The sequence below is a fragment of the Grammomys surdaster genome, unplaced genomic scaffold (assembly GCF_004785775.1).
Source record: "Grammomys surdaster isolate TR1022 unplaced genomic scaffold, NIH_TR_1.0 368, whole genome shotgun sequence".
In the NCBI taxonomy this organism is placed as follows: domain Eukaryota; kingdom Metazoa; phylum Chordata; class Mammalia; order Rodentia; family Muridae; genus Grammomys; species Grammomys surdaster.
Genome location: NW_021604787.1, coordinates 9,628 through 24,439, shown reverse-complemented (window position 1 = coordinate 24,439; position 14,812 = coordinate 9,628). Strand labels below are relative to the sequence as shown.

Below are 14,812 nucleotides of genomic sequence, written 5' to 3'. Positions count from 1 at the left end.
TGGCTGTCCTGGAACTCACTGTGTAGACCAGGCTGGCCTCGAACTCAGAAATCCACCTGCCTCTGCCTCCCAAGTGCTGGGATTAAAGGCGTGCACCACCACCGCCTGGCAAAAAAAAAAGTTTTATTTTTTGTGTGCCACATATGTGAGTGCCCGTGGAGGCCAGTTCTCGGGAACTGGAGTTCCAGGCGGTTGTGAGCTGACTGACATGGGTGCCGGAAACCAAACATCACTTCTTCGGCACCTCCGATACATATTTAACATGGCACTCAAAGATCCAGAGTCTGCTTTGAGCTACCTGTCCCATATTCAGTCTTAGACAAATTTTTTAACTTCCCTAAGGCTTGTTCTCTATAGCAGAATGTTGGGGAGTTATGAACAAATTTATTTTGAGTCTGAATCCCTCTTGCAGGGTAGCCATTACTGTGATTAACAGTGATCACCTTTCCGTGACCCATCTCAAACACCCACCCACCCCCAGGCCCCCTAGAGGCTCAGGTCAGCTTTGCCTCCTGCTGTATTTTCATGTGGGTCTGAGACTCTTTCCTTTTGCACTGGACGAAGCACTTGGTGCACATCTTAGCTCAAGGTCAGCATTAGTGGTACATCTTGGTCCAGGTAGCTCCCTGAGCGTTGGGCCTGGAGAAGGGTTGGAGAAGGGTTCCCTGGTTTTCTGGAGCAGAGCTCCTGGGTGAACTCTCACAGGAACTCTGCACCGTGCCGGGAAGGTGATGCTTAGCCCTCTCTGCCCACACTTGTGGAGGTGAGGGGACTCTGGGTGGCCTTTAGGTGCCTTGAGCTTTTGTTTGAGTGATTCTCTAATCACTCACTGGACTGAACGTTTTAGTGGGAGGATGCCTAGCTGGGGAGCCCTAGGAGTTTACCTAGCCAGCTGTGTCTGCCTCCCCAGCACTGAGGTTACAAGTGAATGCCACCAAACTAGAGTCCCTTGCCCCTGTGTTCAGCTTCACCAGAAGGTCCTCCTGTTGAATGGGGAAAAAGCCTGAAGTTGAATCTGGCCTGTTTCTGCCTCTAGCTGTGAATCCAAGGTCCTTGATATGTTAGGACAATGGTTCTCAACCTGTGGGTCACAGCCCCATCAGAGGTAGCATGCCCCTTTCATAGGGGGCACCTCAACAGTCGAAAAACACAGATGTTTACATTATGAATCATAACAGTAGCAAAATTACAATTATGAAATAACCATGAAAATAATTTTATGGTTGGGGGAGTCAGCATAACATGAGGAAGTAAAGGATCACAGCATTAGCAGGGTTGAAAACCACAATATTAGAATAACAGATGAACTGGGGCCAGATTTAGCCTCTCTCATAGGTAAGGGTACAGGTTCCAGCCACACCAAGATGGGCAGTAATAGCTCTGTCCCTCCAATGTAAAGCTTACACCTTTATCTCTCTAGAAGGTCTTGATATAGCTGCCTCTTTCAGACTCTGAAACCAAACACGGTCACTGCTCACCCCCAGCCCACTGATAGGACAGCTTTGTCCTTGGGGGAGGGGCCCTTCCTGTGATGCTGAACTTCTCAGGGAGCACCCTGTCACCAGGCAGATGAGTTTGGTATCATCATTAGTGGCAGCTTGTGGTTAGAAGCAGGGATTCATCTCCAAACTGCCTTGGTTTGAAGCTTTTTTCTGTTTTCTCTGCTGTGTGACTATAGATGAGTTACTAGACACCCCTGTGCCTCCGTACAGTCATCTATAAAATAAATGGGACAGGATTGTAAAGACAGAATGTGCACTTGGGAGGCAGAGGCAGGCAGATTTCTGAGTTCGAGGCCAGCCTGGTCTACAGAGTGAGTTCCAGGACAGCCAGGGCTACACAGAGAAACCCTGTCTCGAAAATCAAAAAAAGAAAAAAAAAGACAGAGCCAGGCGGTGGTGGCGCACGCCTTTAATCCCAGCACTTGGGAGGCAGAGACAGGCGGATTTCTGAGTTTGAGGCCAGCCTGGTCTACAGAGTGAGTTCCAGGACAGCCAGAAGTACACAGAGAAACCCTGTCTTGAAAAACCAAAAAGAAAAAAAAAGACAGAATGTGTGTATGCACACACACACACACACACACACACACACCCCTACATCTCTGAAGGAACATATCCTTATGGAATTTAGGTGGTCAGAGAGGCAAGTGGAGGGTATTCTTGGAAGACACAGAGGCAGCCTAGTCCATAGGTCTATGCAGAAGATGAAGAAGTCTTTCCCAGGGGTCCTCAAGGCTGGCCTGTGTGTCATGGCTACTGTTTCTTCCACAGGCTCAGCCATCGCCTATTCCGCATACACGTTCCCTGACGCACTGGTCTGCAGTACCTTCCATGAGTGCTACGTAGCCCTGGCTGTGCTGAACACCATTGTCAGCACTGGCCTCTCCTGCTACTCCAGGTACTGGGCATTCTGATCGCAGGCGGGAGATCATGGGAGGACCTAGCAGGCATCTCCATGGGATGGGCGGTTGGGGTCAGCAGAAGAGCGCAACAGAAAAGGCTCCAGGTAGAGCCCCTGTCATGCAGGATATCAGTTACTTTACTCATTGCTAGGACAAAGCACCTGACAAAAGTGACCCAAGGGTTTTCTCTGGCTCACACTTGGTAGGCACATTCCATCAAGGCAGAGAAGTTACAGCAGCCGGGGCGTGTGGCAGAGAGACGGTCTCGCCAGCTAGCTTTATGCTTTCCACTCTCTTCAAGACCCCAGCCTATAGCATGATGTCATCACAGTTAGGGTGGGCCTTTCCACTTTAATTAATTAAATCTAGAAACTTCCTAATAGGCCTACCCCAAGATTTGTCTCCATGGTGACTCTAGATTCTGTCCAGTTGACAGTATCAATTCTCACACTGGACATCATGGGTATCTCTCGGGCAGCCACTGAGCTCTTTGGAAAAGCCCCAGATGTGACCAGAGGCTCTGAAATTCTTCATAACTCAAACAAGAGTGACCTACACTAGAATTGTTTTTATAGACCCTATAAGTTCTACAGATGACTTTATTGCTTAGGCAAATCACTGGGTGTGTTCCTTGAACTTCAATCCTCTCACCTGTACAGTGGGGTCAACACAGCTCCCTTCTGGACAGCAGATTCTAGGTCCTATGCCAAGGATGCCTGGCACAAGCCTGGATAGGGAGGGTTCCTTGTAACCAGGCTGTCCTCCTCTCACAGGGATGGGTGGGTATGGCATCTCTAGGTGCACTGATGAAGGGCATTCAAACGTGGCCATGAGTCATGCCCAGCTCTCTGTCTCTAATCCTGTTATTCTTTTTCCTTTCATGCTAGAGTCTGTGGGGTGGAGTGTAAGCTGCGTTGTCATGGGAATATCTGTGCTAGTTGACACTGCTCTTTACAGGAGTGGACTGCCTAAAAGCACAGGCTTCCTTGGTCACTTTGGAAACCTTCTGAGTGATTGTAGCAAGGTGACAGTCCCATTTACATAGTGCCACCATTCCAGGAAGTGGCAGCTCAGGAGAGGTACTTGGGTTGCCTGTGTGTCCTCTGTACCCCCAACTGTGCTATCCCTTCTCCAGGGGATAGCATGCAGAATAAGGGCTTCCACTTTGGGATGGTTTTTGGTTCCAACTTGCTCTGGGTGACGCCCAGGTTGAGGGGAACAAGCCAAACTGTGTTTTTGTTGGTTTGTTTAATGTGTGTGGGGGAATAGATTTTTATGCAGCATCAGAAAGGTTCACTCCGGTCTTCCCTCCATTTGCCAGAATGTTTGAGAAGGTCTAGAAGCAGGCATGGTTTGCTCTCCCTGGGAGTCAAAGTGTCTCGCTTGGTGTGTCTCACTGAATTTTCTGTGCTGTCATCCCTGGGGAACTGTTCCCTTATCTTCTTGGAAGATGGGAGAGACTCTCTTATTTTCTTGGAAATCACAGAACTCCATGAAAGCTGGGTAGAGCTTGAATCTACCTGTAGAGCCAGGAAATAAAGTCTCTGGTCCTGGATCTCTATGTCCTTCTAATTCCAAGAGGCATTAAACTGTGTGGTATACAGCCTCTGTGCCACGCTGGAAATCTGGGAAATCCACGGATGGTGAGGAGAGGGGTTGGGTCCCCATCCTGGGTAAAGCGAGGTGCATACATGGTCAGAGGCATACTCACAGCACACAGATGCAGTGTGTCTGGCGGTCTTTCCTGTGGCTGCCTGGGCTCCTGAGTAGACCCCTGAATCTGGTCTTTGGGCCAGTTATTGCCCCTGTGTTGTTGGTCCCTAAGCTCCTCATAGCTCTGGTATTCAGAGCTGAGGACCAGAGGGAGCAAACGCTGTGGGTAGTAGGGTAGAGACAGCACATGGGTGTGGAAGATACAGTCCCTATGGTTTGTGGACCAAGACTTCTTTCCCATGAGTGCACAGTGCAGCTTATTAGGATGTTTGCAATCTTTTAAATTAAGTTTTTAAAGCTCCTGACTACCTGTTACCACCAGGATACATTGCTTTATTTTAGCCCACACTCCACCCCTCCCACAACCAGGTCCAGCAGTACGTGTTGTGTATTCAGCATGCCTGTTGTATTTGGATGAAGGCATGTGGCACGGATCCAGGAATGTCTTGTGACCCCGTTTGGGGCTTCCTCTCCTTGACTACAACATAGTTTGTTTCTGCTGATCCAGAGAGTACATCTGGGCTACTGTCTCGGCTCACCTAACCAGCATTCCTCACAGGCCGCCTGGGCTCTGGGGATCCGTGTGAAAAGTCTGACACAGTTGGTAGAGTAAGGTCGTGCCTTCCTTCAGAGGGTTCCAGGAACAGGAAAGGGAGGATGTGCACATGCATGCACACACACGAATGCACAGACAGACACACCGAAGAGAGGGAACTGCTACTGCCCTGTGGAGCAGGACCAAGGGAAACAGGTCATGTCAATGACACGCACTTAGACACACGGGGCTCTGACAGGTTGCCTTTGGACCAAGAGGGAGCAAATTGCCAAGATTACTGACTCAACCTAGTCTAAAGAGAGGCTTCTTCCCAAACCCAGTGTTTTCTTGCAATTGCTTCGCAAGCAGAGCTCTCAATCCTCAAGCCAGCAGTGGTTGACACTGTGGCTGAGTGCTTCGGTGGCATCTCAGGCCAGAGCTGCTACCTGCAGGAATCTCTGGCTGTGGCGACATCCTGTGGTTAGATGTGGAATTGCACCTTGAGGCTCAGCCTCTCTTCTGTGGTTTGGACTTTTTTTGTTTTGGGGGGTTTGTTTGTTTGTTTGTTTGTTTGTTTTTAGCCTCTGTTTCTTTCTCTCTTCTATTCTGCTTCTTATATTTTTTTGTCCCCTGTAGGCCCAACTTTAGTGCTGGAGTGGCTGATTCATTTGCCTCCTGGGGAAGCACTTTTTCAGGCCAGGTGACAAGTCACAGGAAACCCAGGCTTTGGGGCACAGCCCTCAACAAGTCAGAGCCAGATTTTCTTTATGTGTAAGTGGCCAGCCACAAGGAGCATAGTAGTGAGCCTGTTCCAGACATGGCAGATACATAACCGCCCTGTTGCAGTTGGACAACTTCTGCTGGGGTTATGGGCCCCTGAGGGAAGAAAGACAGAGGCTGGGCCGTCAGGGGCAGGCTGGGGCACTTAGGCCAAACCCTAGCTGTGTCTGTTCTCAGCTCCTCCTTAAACCCTCCACTCAGAACCTGTCTTCTCTTGTTCTTACCTTCTGCTTCAGCATAGCTGTGAGACGAATGGAGAGAGGTTTGTTTTCTGAGCAACATTAGTAGCTGGGCTGTGTGTGGCTCTAAGGGTGGTGGCACCTCATTTCTTCAAGTCATTACAACAACACTATGAGGGAGGGACAGGTCAAACACAGCTTTAGAGGCAATCTGCCAGAGCAGCATGATCCTGACGCGTCCAGGCTGCACTGGAATCTGGTGTGTCCCTGTGATGCCACAGTGCCAATGCCTCTTCCCCAGTGTTGTAATCAAGAAGGTAATTGGGTTTTTGTTTGTTTGTTTCTATTTTTATTTTATTTATATGAGTACACTGTAGCTACCTTCAGACACACCAGAAGAAGGCATCGGATCCCGTTACAGATGGTTGTGAGCTACCATGTGGTTGCTGGGAATTGAACTCAGGACCTCTAGAAGTCAGTGCTCTTAACTGCTAAACCATCTCTCCAGCACTTGTTTGGATTCTTGGATTCAGGGTCTCCTGTAGACCAGGCTGACTTCAAATTCACTATATAAAATATATTAAAAAATGACCTTGAGAGGGCTGTGGTTAAGAACAATGACTGCTCTTCCAGAGGTCCTGAGTCCAATTCCCAGCAACCCCATGGTGACTCACAACCATCTGTAATGAGAACCGATGCCCTCTTCTGGTGTGTCTGAAGACAGCTACAGTGCACTCATGTATATAAAATAAATAAATCCATGTTAAAAACATGGCCTTGAACTTCTGATCCACCTGCCTTGACCTCCAATTATTGGAATCACAAGCACGTGTCACCTTGTCTGGTTTATGACGATGGGGATGGAACCCAAGGCGTCCTTCATGTTAGCCTGGTACTCTACTAGCTGAGCTACGTCTCCAGCCCAGAGCTGCAGCTTTGTGTGGGGTCTCCTTGCTCAACACTGACCTCCTGGTAGCCAGCCTGGGTGTCTGTACTGCTGAAGGTTTAAAGCTATTGCTCCTCTCTAGGTCCCCAGTGGTAACAAATCTAGAAGGTTCCTGCCTCTTGCTTCTAAACAGTCAGCTCAATGGATTCCTTTTGGATTCTGTCTTTGCATTGGAGTGTATTGGGAGAGCTCATGGAAGAAAGAGAGACCCTTTGCATATTCACTTTCCCCAGGCCAGTGTTCCTGTGCATGGTATAGATATTCTAGAAACTTCTCTGGGTTATCTGGCACCCCCTTGAACCCAGTTCTTTGTGTGGCCTGGCCATCCCCTGGATGGTCCAGTTGCTTGGGTGCATCTCTGCTTCTGTAGAATGTGAGACCTTGGGTCGTGTTTGAGGTCACTTCTTGTCTCAGTGGTGTCAACCTCCTAAAACTTCTCTGCTGTTCAGTCCCCTCTGCCTTTCGCAGGGTGTCTGCCTGAACCCCATCCTCCCTCGTCTCGGTTTGCACACCACCGCATTTCATGCTCTTAGAGCAAGCTTCTCCTTCTTCTCTGAGGTCTTGTCATTTCCATCAGTGCAGGAGGAATGAGAAAGGCTCGTGGAAAAGCTGTGGCCCACGGGAGACTGTAAAAATGCTTGTCCTCTGTTGATGACCCATGTGTAGACATATGAGGGCCTGAGAAGTTTCCAATTCCTCCCTGACTGCAGGTTTCTTGAACTTCAGAAGCCCCGGCTCTGCAAGCTGCTCCGGGTCCTGGCCTTTGCCTACCCCTACGCTTGGGACTCACTCCCCATCTTCTACAGGGTAAGGACATGGCGCTTCATCTCCTCTCCTGTCAGCAGTGCCCAGGGGATGGTTTCCTGAGCTCTGAGGGAGTCATAACACCCTGGTGGGCCCTGGCGGGACCCATAGGAGTTGGGTTCTGTGGTTAGTTAGAGATAGTCTGAACACAGAGGTCCTTGGAGACAAACTGACTAAGGCCTTAGGAACAACCACGGAGAACTGAACAAGGCTTGCAGTCTGGGGATTGGTGAACATCAGTGCCAGCTTGGGGGCGGGAGGAGAGACCAATACATGCATGACTGTATAGCATCAGTAGTGTAGTGTGTCAGTGAAGGAAAGGTGGGGATGGAAGTCTTAAAGGTGACATGAGAAAGAGGCAGAAAGGACCAGGGAGGGGAGCTGAGGTGAGATAACAAACGTGACAAGAAGGGGAAAGACCCTCACGTGTAGGTCACGTGGGTTCAAATCCTAGTCTCCATGGTTACCTGTGGTGGGATTTAGGCAGTAAACATAACCTTTCTGAGCCTAAGTTTCCTCATTGGTTATGAAGCTAGCATCTGCTTCTGCATAGGAGGGAATGAGGATTCCTGGATATAATGTATCTTACGGGTTCAGCATTATATCCAGATGTGAGGCCCAAATGGCAAGGGCTTGGGGCACAGGGCAGCGAGGAGTTTGCCTGCTACCTTTTGGGACACAGTAGGTGTTTTCTCTGTAAGTCCTTTGAGTGGGTCTACAGAAGACTTGGGGATGGGTGTGCAGCTCACTGCTCTCAGTCCTTGGAGTTTGTGCAGACACACACAGGGAACAACAGCTGAGGGCCATTGTCACTTACATGCAGATTTCATGCACTGTGATGTGTCCCTATATGGGACAGCAGGGCAGAGGGGCAGGAGGTGGCAGCATTAATAGCAGAATTGTTCTGGCATCATTCCAACCCTCATCTCCCTGCTTATTGGTGGCTTGCAAGTCAATCTCAGGCTCACTTTCCTTGCGTGAAATTCAGAGATCGAGTCCACCTTAAGGTCCCTACTGAAGCTCAGATGGGGCAGGCATGTAGATGGCTAGCCTGGTGAATGGTTCCTCATAGTAGGGGAAGCTACTTTTGTTAGTTATAAAAATAACACAAAACTTCTGCTTAACCTTGAAGCGATATAATGGTCATACACGGAGGGGTGGTTGATGCTGGGGATGGAGCCTAAGGTCTTTCTATCTCAGAGCTGTATCATCAACCACTTATTGGTTGGTTGGTTTGGAGACAGGATCTCACTAAGTTGCTCAAGCTGACTTTCAACTAGCTCCATGGCCTAAGTGGGCCTTGAATTTCCACATGATTTTTAAAGATTTATTTATTTTATGTATATGAGTACACTGTTGCTGTCTTCAGACACACCAGAAGAGGGCATCTGATCCCATTACAGATGGTTGTGAGCCACCATGTGGTTGCTGGGAACTGAACCCAGGACCTCTGGAAGAGCAGTCAGTGCTCTTAACCGCTGAGCCACCTCACCAGCCCGGACTTCAAATATTTTTGCCTTAGGGAGTGAATCCAAGCTTGAGTTACCAAGCTAGGCCAAATAGTGATCCTTTTTGATGATGCAGAAAGGCTTCCAAGTCTTTTTTTTTTTAGGAGTTTTTTTTTCTATTACATTTGTAGTATCTGGTCTGCTTGTTGTGGCCATTTTGCCAGCTTGCCTTCTAAGCCTTGAAGCCTTCATTACGAGCCTCAGTTCTGTATTGTAGCTGGGCATCTAGAGTCAGGTGCAAATAGGACTGTTCTACAATGCCTGCATTTTATCCCCTAGAGAGAGCAGCAATATCTAGTAGGGTTTTCTATCTCTCCCTCCCTCCCTCTCTCCCTCCTCTCTCCCTCCCCGCCCCCCTTCTCTGTGTCTCTTTCCTCAACTCTTTCTGTCCTCTTCCTGTTTCCCCTTATTCCCTCTGGAGTTAATGTTGTTGTGCTGAGAGGTATGGCCCTGGCTTTTTCTCAAGACCATCTGTTCTTTCAAACACCCGCAGCTCTTCCTGTTCCCAGGGGAGAGTTCAAGAAATGAAGCCATGTTGTACCACCAGAAGCACATGGTCATGACGCTCCTGGCCTCTTTCTTGTACTCTGCTCACCTGCCAGAGCGACTGGCTCCAGGACGCTTTGACTACATCGGTGAGTGTGGCAGGGCAGGGGTGGAGGTGACTGTCTCAGATGGGGGTGGAAACATCCTGCCGATGTGCATGTAGCCACATGGCAGGGGACCTGGAGAGGAGTGACCCCAAAGAGTGTCATCAGGCAGAGGCTTTGGCGAGTGACAGATACAGTGACCTACCTTATACCTTGATTGAAGTCATCTTTTGTGTGGCTACCGCACAGCAGGGGACATGGAGGAGGGGAACAGGTAGGGATTTCAGTGAGCAACCATCCCATTGGCACCTAGAGTCTGACTTCCCAGCATAACATGGACATGGGGGACAGACACAGGGAGGAGGAAGATGGGTTTGCAGGTGACACTGAAGGCGGCAGACAGCCGTGCAGAAGAGAAAGTCTATTTTAAACATGGTGAGTGGAGGGCCTGGGGGTCATGTGGAACTGTGGTTCCCAGCTGTATCTCTCACCAACACCAGCAACAGAAGGGCCTGAGACTGCAACTTCCAGGCCCAACCTCAGATCTCCTGACCCAGGAACTCCAAAGCAGTGGTGAGGCCAGCATTCAGAGTGTGACTCCGTAGGGAGCCCAAGCTAACCGACTCAGGAGAGATGTCAGAGCACAGGAGCTCCTAGATGCTGCTGCAATGTTCCCTCCTCCTTTCTCTAGCGGAGGTTGGGGGGGGGGGACTTTCCCACCTGTCTCTGACACTGGCTGGTAGGAAGGTACCTGCGTTCATTACTCTTCTGTTGCTGTGACCATGAACTCAGGGGTTTATTTTGGATTATGCTTTGAAGGTACGACCCATCAGGAAAGGGAAGGTGTGGTGGCACAGCATGAGGCAGTGGGTCGCATTGTGTCCACAGTCAGGAAGCAGAGATGAATGCTAGTACTTGGCTCCTATTTGCCACGTTTGGTCCAGGCCCCTGGCCCATGAAATGGCCGTTTTTCAGCTAAACCATAGAAACTCTCATAGACATACACAGAGGTCTGTCTCCTGGGTGTTTCTAGAGACTGTGAAATTGACAATATTAGCCACCGCAGCACCCTTGGGTGCCTTCTGTAGAGGGTGACAAGCCTTTGACCCAAGAGTTCCTTAACTAGATACAGGAGGCTCACAAGGCCAGTTGCTGACCCCAGCACAGCAAGTACCTAGGTCCCCACCAAGCCACCTTGTCCCTGCCTGGAGGCTCCTCTCCACATGCTTCAGAGATGGAGTCAGATAGGTTTTGTGTGATCTGATCAGTCTCCGCCTCTTCTTCATCCTATCAGAAGGGACTTCAGCTGGCAAAACTCTGAGTGCTTCTTCTACAGAACAGTCAGAGGTTAGGAACTAGAGGCCCCAGGTCTCTGCCTACACACTACAACCCCACCTTAAGGAAGGCAGAGCTGTGGATGAGGGGTTGGGGACCCAGGGAGCAGGCAGGGGTGTGGCAAATACTGGTCACTCTGCCTTCTCCACATTTTTTAGTCACTTCAATCCTGTCCTCTCAGGCCTAAAGGTACACAGCAGAAAAATGCCTTGGTAATAGGGAGGGTACTTGCCAGGCCTGGTTATCCCTGCCCTACAGGAAGCCCTGAGACTTGGTAAGTGGGATATTCAAAAACACACTTCCTGCTGTGGCCCATTCAGATGCACCCATTGCTGGTGGCACATCTCTTGCTCATCTCTCTCATGGAAACAGGTTTAGTGGATGCAGTGGATCAGGGTTGTGTTTAGCACTGTGCCACAACTGCAGCAGAGGTCATGTGCCTGCATCACACACATATTTGGAGTTGGGTACTGCCTGTGCTTTGAACTTGAGTAAGGCTGGGTGCCACTTACCTTCCTGGGACAGAGGCTGGGGCGGGAGGAAAATGCAGGCATGCTTGCCAATTTCCAACCATCCTGATTCAGCTCCTGCCTGAGAAGGAGGTGGGGTGGCCAGGTGCCCCTCCCCTGCAGCATGGTTGTTGAATACTTCTGAAATGGGTTTTGTGGTACCATAGAGGACTTACTAACACATTTTTTTTTTTCTGAGACAAGGGTTTCTCTGTGTAGTCCTGGCTGTCCTGGAATTCACTCTGTAGACCAGGCTGGCCTTGAACTCAATAATCTGCCTGCCTCTGCCTCCCAAGTGCTGGTATTAAAGGCGTGCGCCACCACCGCCTGGCTGTCCATATACCTTTTGACTGATGATTCCTTAGCACTAAATTTATATACATGTATACATATGGGCGTGCACAAGCCATGACATTCAAGGATCAGGGGACAATAGTGGGACTGGATCCTCTCCTAAGGGTCCCAGGGGTGGCGCTCAGATTATCAGGCTTGGCAGTGGGAGTCTTCACCCACTGAGCCGTTTCTCTGGTTCTGACTGGTAATCTTGATGGCCTTTTCTGTTTATTCCAGGCCACAGTCACCAGCTGTTTCACGTGTGTGTCATCCTGGCCACACACTTGCAGATGGAAGCCATCCTTCTGGACAAGACCCTGAGGAAGGAGTGGCTGTTGGCCACCTCCAGACCCTTCTCTTTGCCTCAGATAGCAGCAGCCTTGCTTCTGTGCATCATCTTCAGCCTCAGTAACATTATTTATTTCTCAGCTGCCCTGTACCGGATCCCTGAGTCTGAATTACATGAAAAGGAAACGTGATTTCGGGATGTGCCAAGCTTCGGCGTTAAGCAGTTGGTGTGGTGCTGGCTTACAGTGGCCAAAAGCATTCGTAGCAAGTGATGACATGTTTTAATGGGTTCATATCAAAAAAGGATTTAACTGGGCAGAGCTTTCTACGCATGCACGGATTCTGTATGTGTTCTGTAACAGGAAGCATGTGGGCCTAAGTCCTGGATAAGGATAACTATTAAGTTTTAAATTTATTTAAAACGGGGTGTTTAGGGACTGGGGGTGTAGCTCAGTTGGTAAATACTTGTCTAGAATATACACAGCCCTGTTTTTGTTTCTTTATTTTGGGCTGTTTGTTTGTTTGAGACAGAGTCTCACTATGTAGCTAAGATGTCCTAAAATTTACTATGTAGATCAGGCTGGCTTTGAACTCACAGAGAGAGATCTGCCTGCCTCTGACTCCTGAGTGCTGGGATTAAAGGCATGTGCCACCACACTGAAGCCCTGGTTTAGATCCTCAGCACAGCAGAACTTGGTCCTGTGGCTCAGGCCTATGATTCAACAGGGAAGCAGAGTCAGAGGATCAGAAGTTTAAACCCATCCTTGCATACATGAGATTGCATCTCTAAAAATATAGTTCCCGATCCTGTTTCTACAGTCATATTAAGCACACTGCCCCGCCTCTCTAGTTTTTTATTGATGTTTAAAAACATTAGAAGCTATGTTTGATGAATTTTGTATAGCTAAGCTTTTCCCCCAGATGAGTGAGATGGTTCAATGAGTTAAGAAGCTTGCTGCCAAGTCTGACAACAGGAGTTTGAGCCCCAGGACCTGCTGCAAAGTATTCCACAGTACAGATAAGACGCGATGGCCTCTGGAGCTAAGTGATGTCATCCTGACCGTTAGGGCTCCCTGTCTCCTTTTCAAGCAATGGAAGGAGCCGTCTTTGGAGATATCACATGCCTGACACTGTGTTGGCATGCCAGTATGCTGCCAGACTTGGTATTTATGCAGAGGGTGTTGACCTCACCAGTCGGACAGTCAAATGTCCTGTCTTCAACCTTTCCTGTGAAGTAGAAACACAGGTAAGCTTGTGACATGCATTTCCTGGGGTAAACTAGGGGTTCTGCTTTCCTACATTAAATGTGGGTTTCTGTAGAAGAAATGTAGACAGGAACACGTCCACAAAATTCCAGCACAGGAGAGCAGGGGCAGATGCTGAAGACATTCGTGGCATCTTTCATTTACAACTTAATCAAAGTTCCAGCAACTTGCCATCTACATGTGTGTCCCTGTTTTCTCTCCAGAGTCTTCTACTATTGATATTTTTTAATTGGTTAAATGAAAATGAAGTCTCATGGGTTAAACCCTAGACTGAAAAGTATGTAAAGCCAGGAGACTTGAAGGAGAGACTCTGGACGTGTATGCTGATTTTACAACACCAGCGTCTTATGTGCAGATGAAATGTGGTCAGCCAGCCTCTCGACTGCTGGGCCAGCCTCAGGATTTGTGCCTTCCCTACCATGATGGATGCCAATATGCCTTCTTAACGATAAGCCCAGCTAAACCCCTTCTTAAAAAATAAACAACAAAAATCACAAAATAAAACTGTAAGAACAACAAAAACCCCAAAGCCAACTCTGCTAAGGGCCATAGCCTTGTGCCACAGTCCCTTCAGCCTTACACGGAAAACACTGGTGCAGGGGCATCTCATCATAGCTGCCTGTCCATCCTTGGACCAACGTTTGGTTATTGATGCTTATAACCAAACACTGCTGTGTGCTTATACAACATAGCATCTTCCTCATTGTGCCTTAAAAATAGCATCCTATAGGGGTAGAGATGGCAAGACGTGCAGGCATCAAGGTGAGTTCAGCCCACACATACACCATGGAAACCTAAGAGTGCCTGTGTGTACCTGTAACTCAGCTCTGGGAACAAAGATAGGCAGGAGCTGGGAGCTCACTGGCCAGGTATCCAAACAGAGCAGTGTAGTGAGAGGTCCTGTCTCAGCAAGGTGGGGGAGCAATGGAGGCAGACATTCCGACACCAGCCTCTGGTCCCATGTGCATCAGCTCGAGTGTGTCCAGGCACTCACCCTTGCCTGGTCTCTGTATGTACACTTCATCAGCCGTTACAGTGCTGTTCTGGATTAGTTTGTTGTCTTTGGAGAAACTCTGTTAAGTTCATGATACCAAACATGGCAATCCTTTGTTTGTTGCATCTGTAATTAAAGTTTAGCATTTTATAGTGTTTTTGGGGAGTTCAGAAATGCTGATACAAAACAAACTTGAATAGAGGCCCACCAGCCTCTGATCTGCACCTGGTAATAACTTTGGGGGGCTGTCCATCACAATGCTGGATCCTCTTTGCTGACTCTGCAATATCCTCTGTTGACCAAACCCGCTCAGTCAGTCAACAGGTTCTCCAGCGCAGGAGTGAGGAGTGAAGAAAAGAGACAGTTAGACAAAATTGCAGCATGACTCCAGCCAGTTCTGAGGCTGAAGGCAGGTTCGTTTAATTCAACTTTTCTTTGAAACCCTTTTAATTACATGCAAGTATTTAGGTCAGTTCTAGATTGAGGAACCAACAATACAATAGATACAAACAGTCAAGGAACAAACATGGCTATATACAGAATCCCGTGATCACTCTCATGATCAATGGTTCTAAGGTCTCATCAGGATGACAAAATATCTGAGCCTACTTCCCTGTCCTAGCCCACAGTCA

The 14,812-nt window shown here is 48.7% G+C and overlaps 1 protein-coding gene across 1 annotated transcript in view; it reads left to right on the top strand.

The window, feature by feature from the left end:
* Positions 1–14,337, top strand: part of Paqr5 (progestin and adipoQ receptor family member 5) — a 34,651-nt gene extending 20,314 nt beyond the window's left edge. The window contains exons 4-7 of the mRNA XM_028780311.1: positions 2,271–2,397; positions 7,265–7,361; positions 9,360–9,501; positions 11,871–14,337. Of these exons, the coding sequence (XP_028636144.1) occupies positions 2,271–2,397; positions 7,265–7,361; positions 9,360–9,501; positions 11,871–12,112 (608 nt within the window). The 3' untranslated portion in view covers positions 12,113–14,337. The remainder of the gene's footprint in view (positions 1–2,270; positions 2,398–7,264; positions 7,362–9,359; positions 9,502–11,870) is intronic.
* Positions 14,338–14,812: the final 475 nt, after the last annotated feature.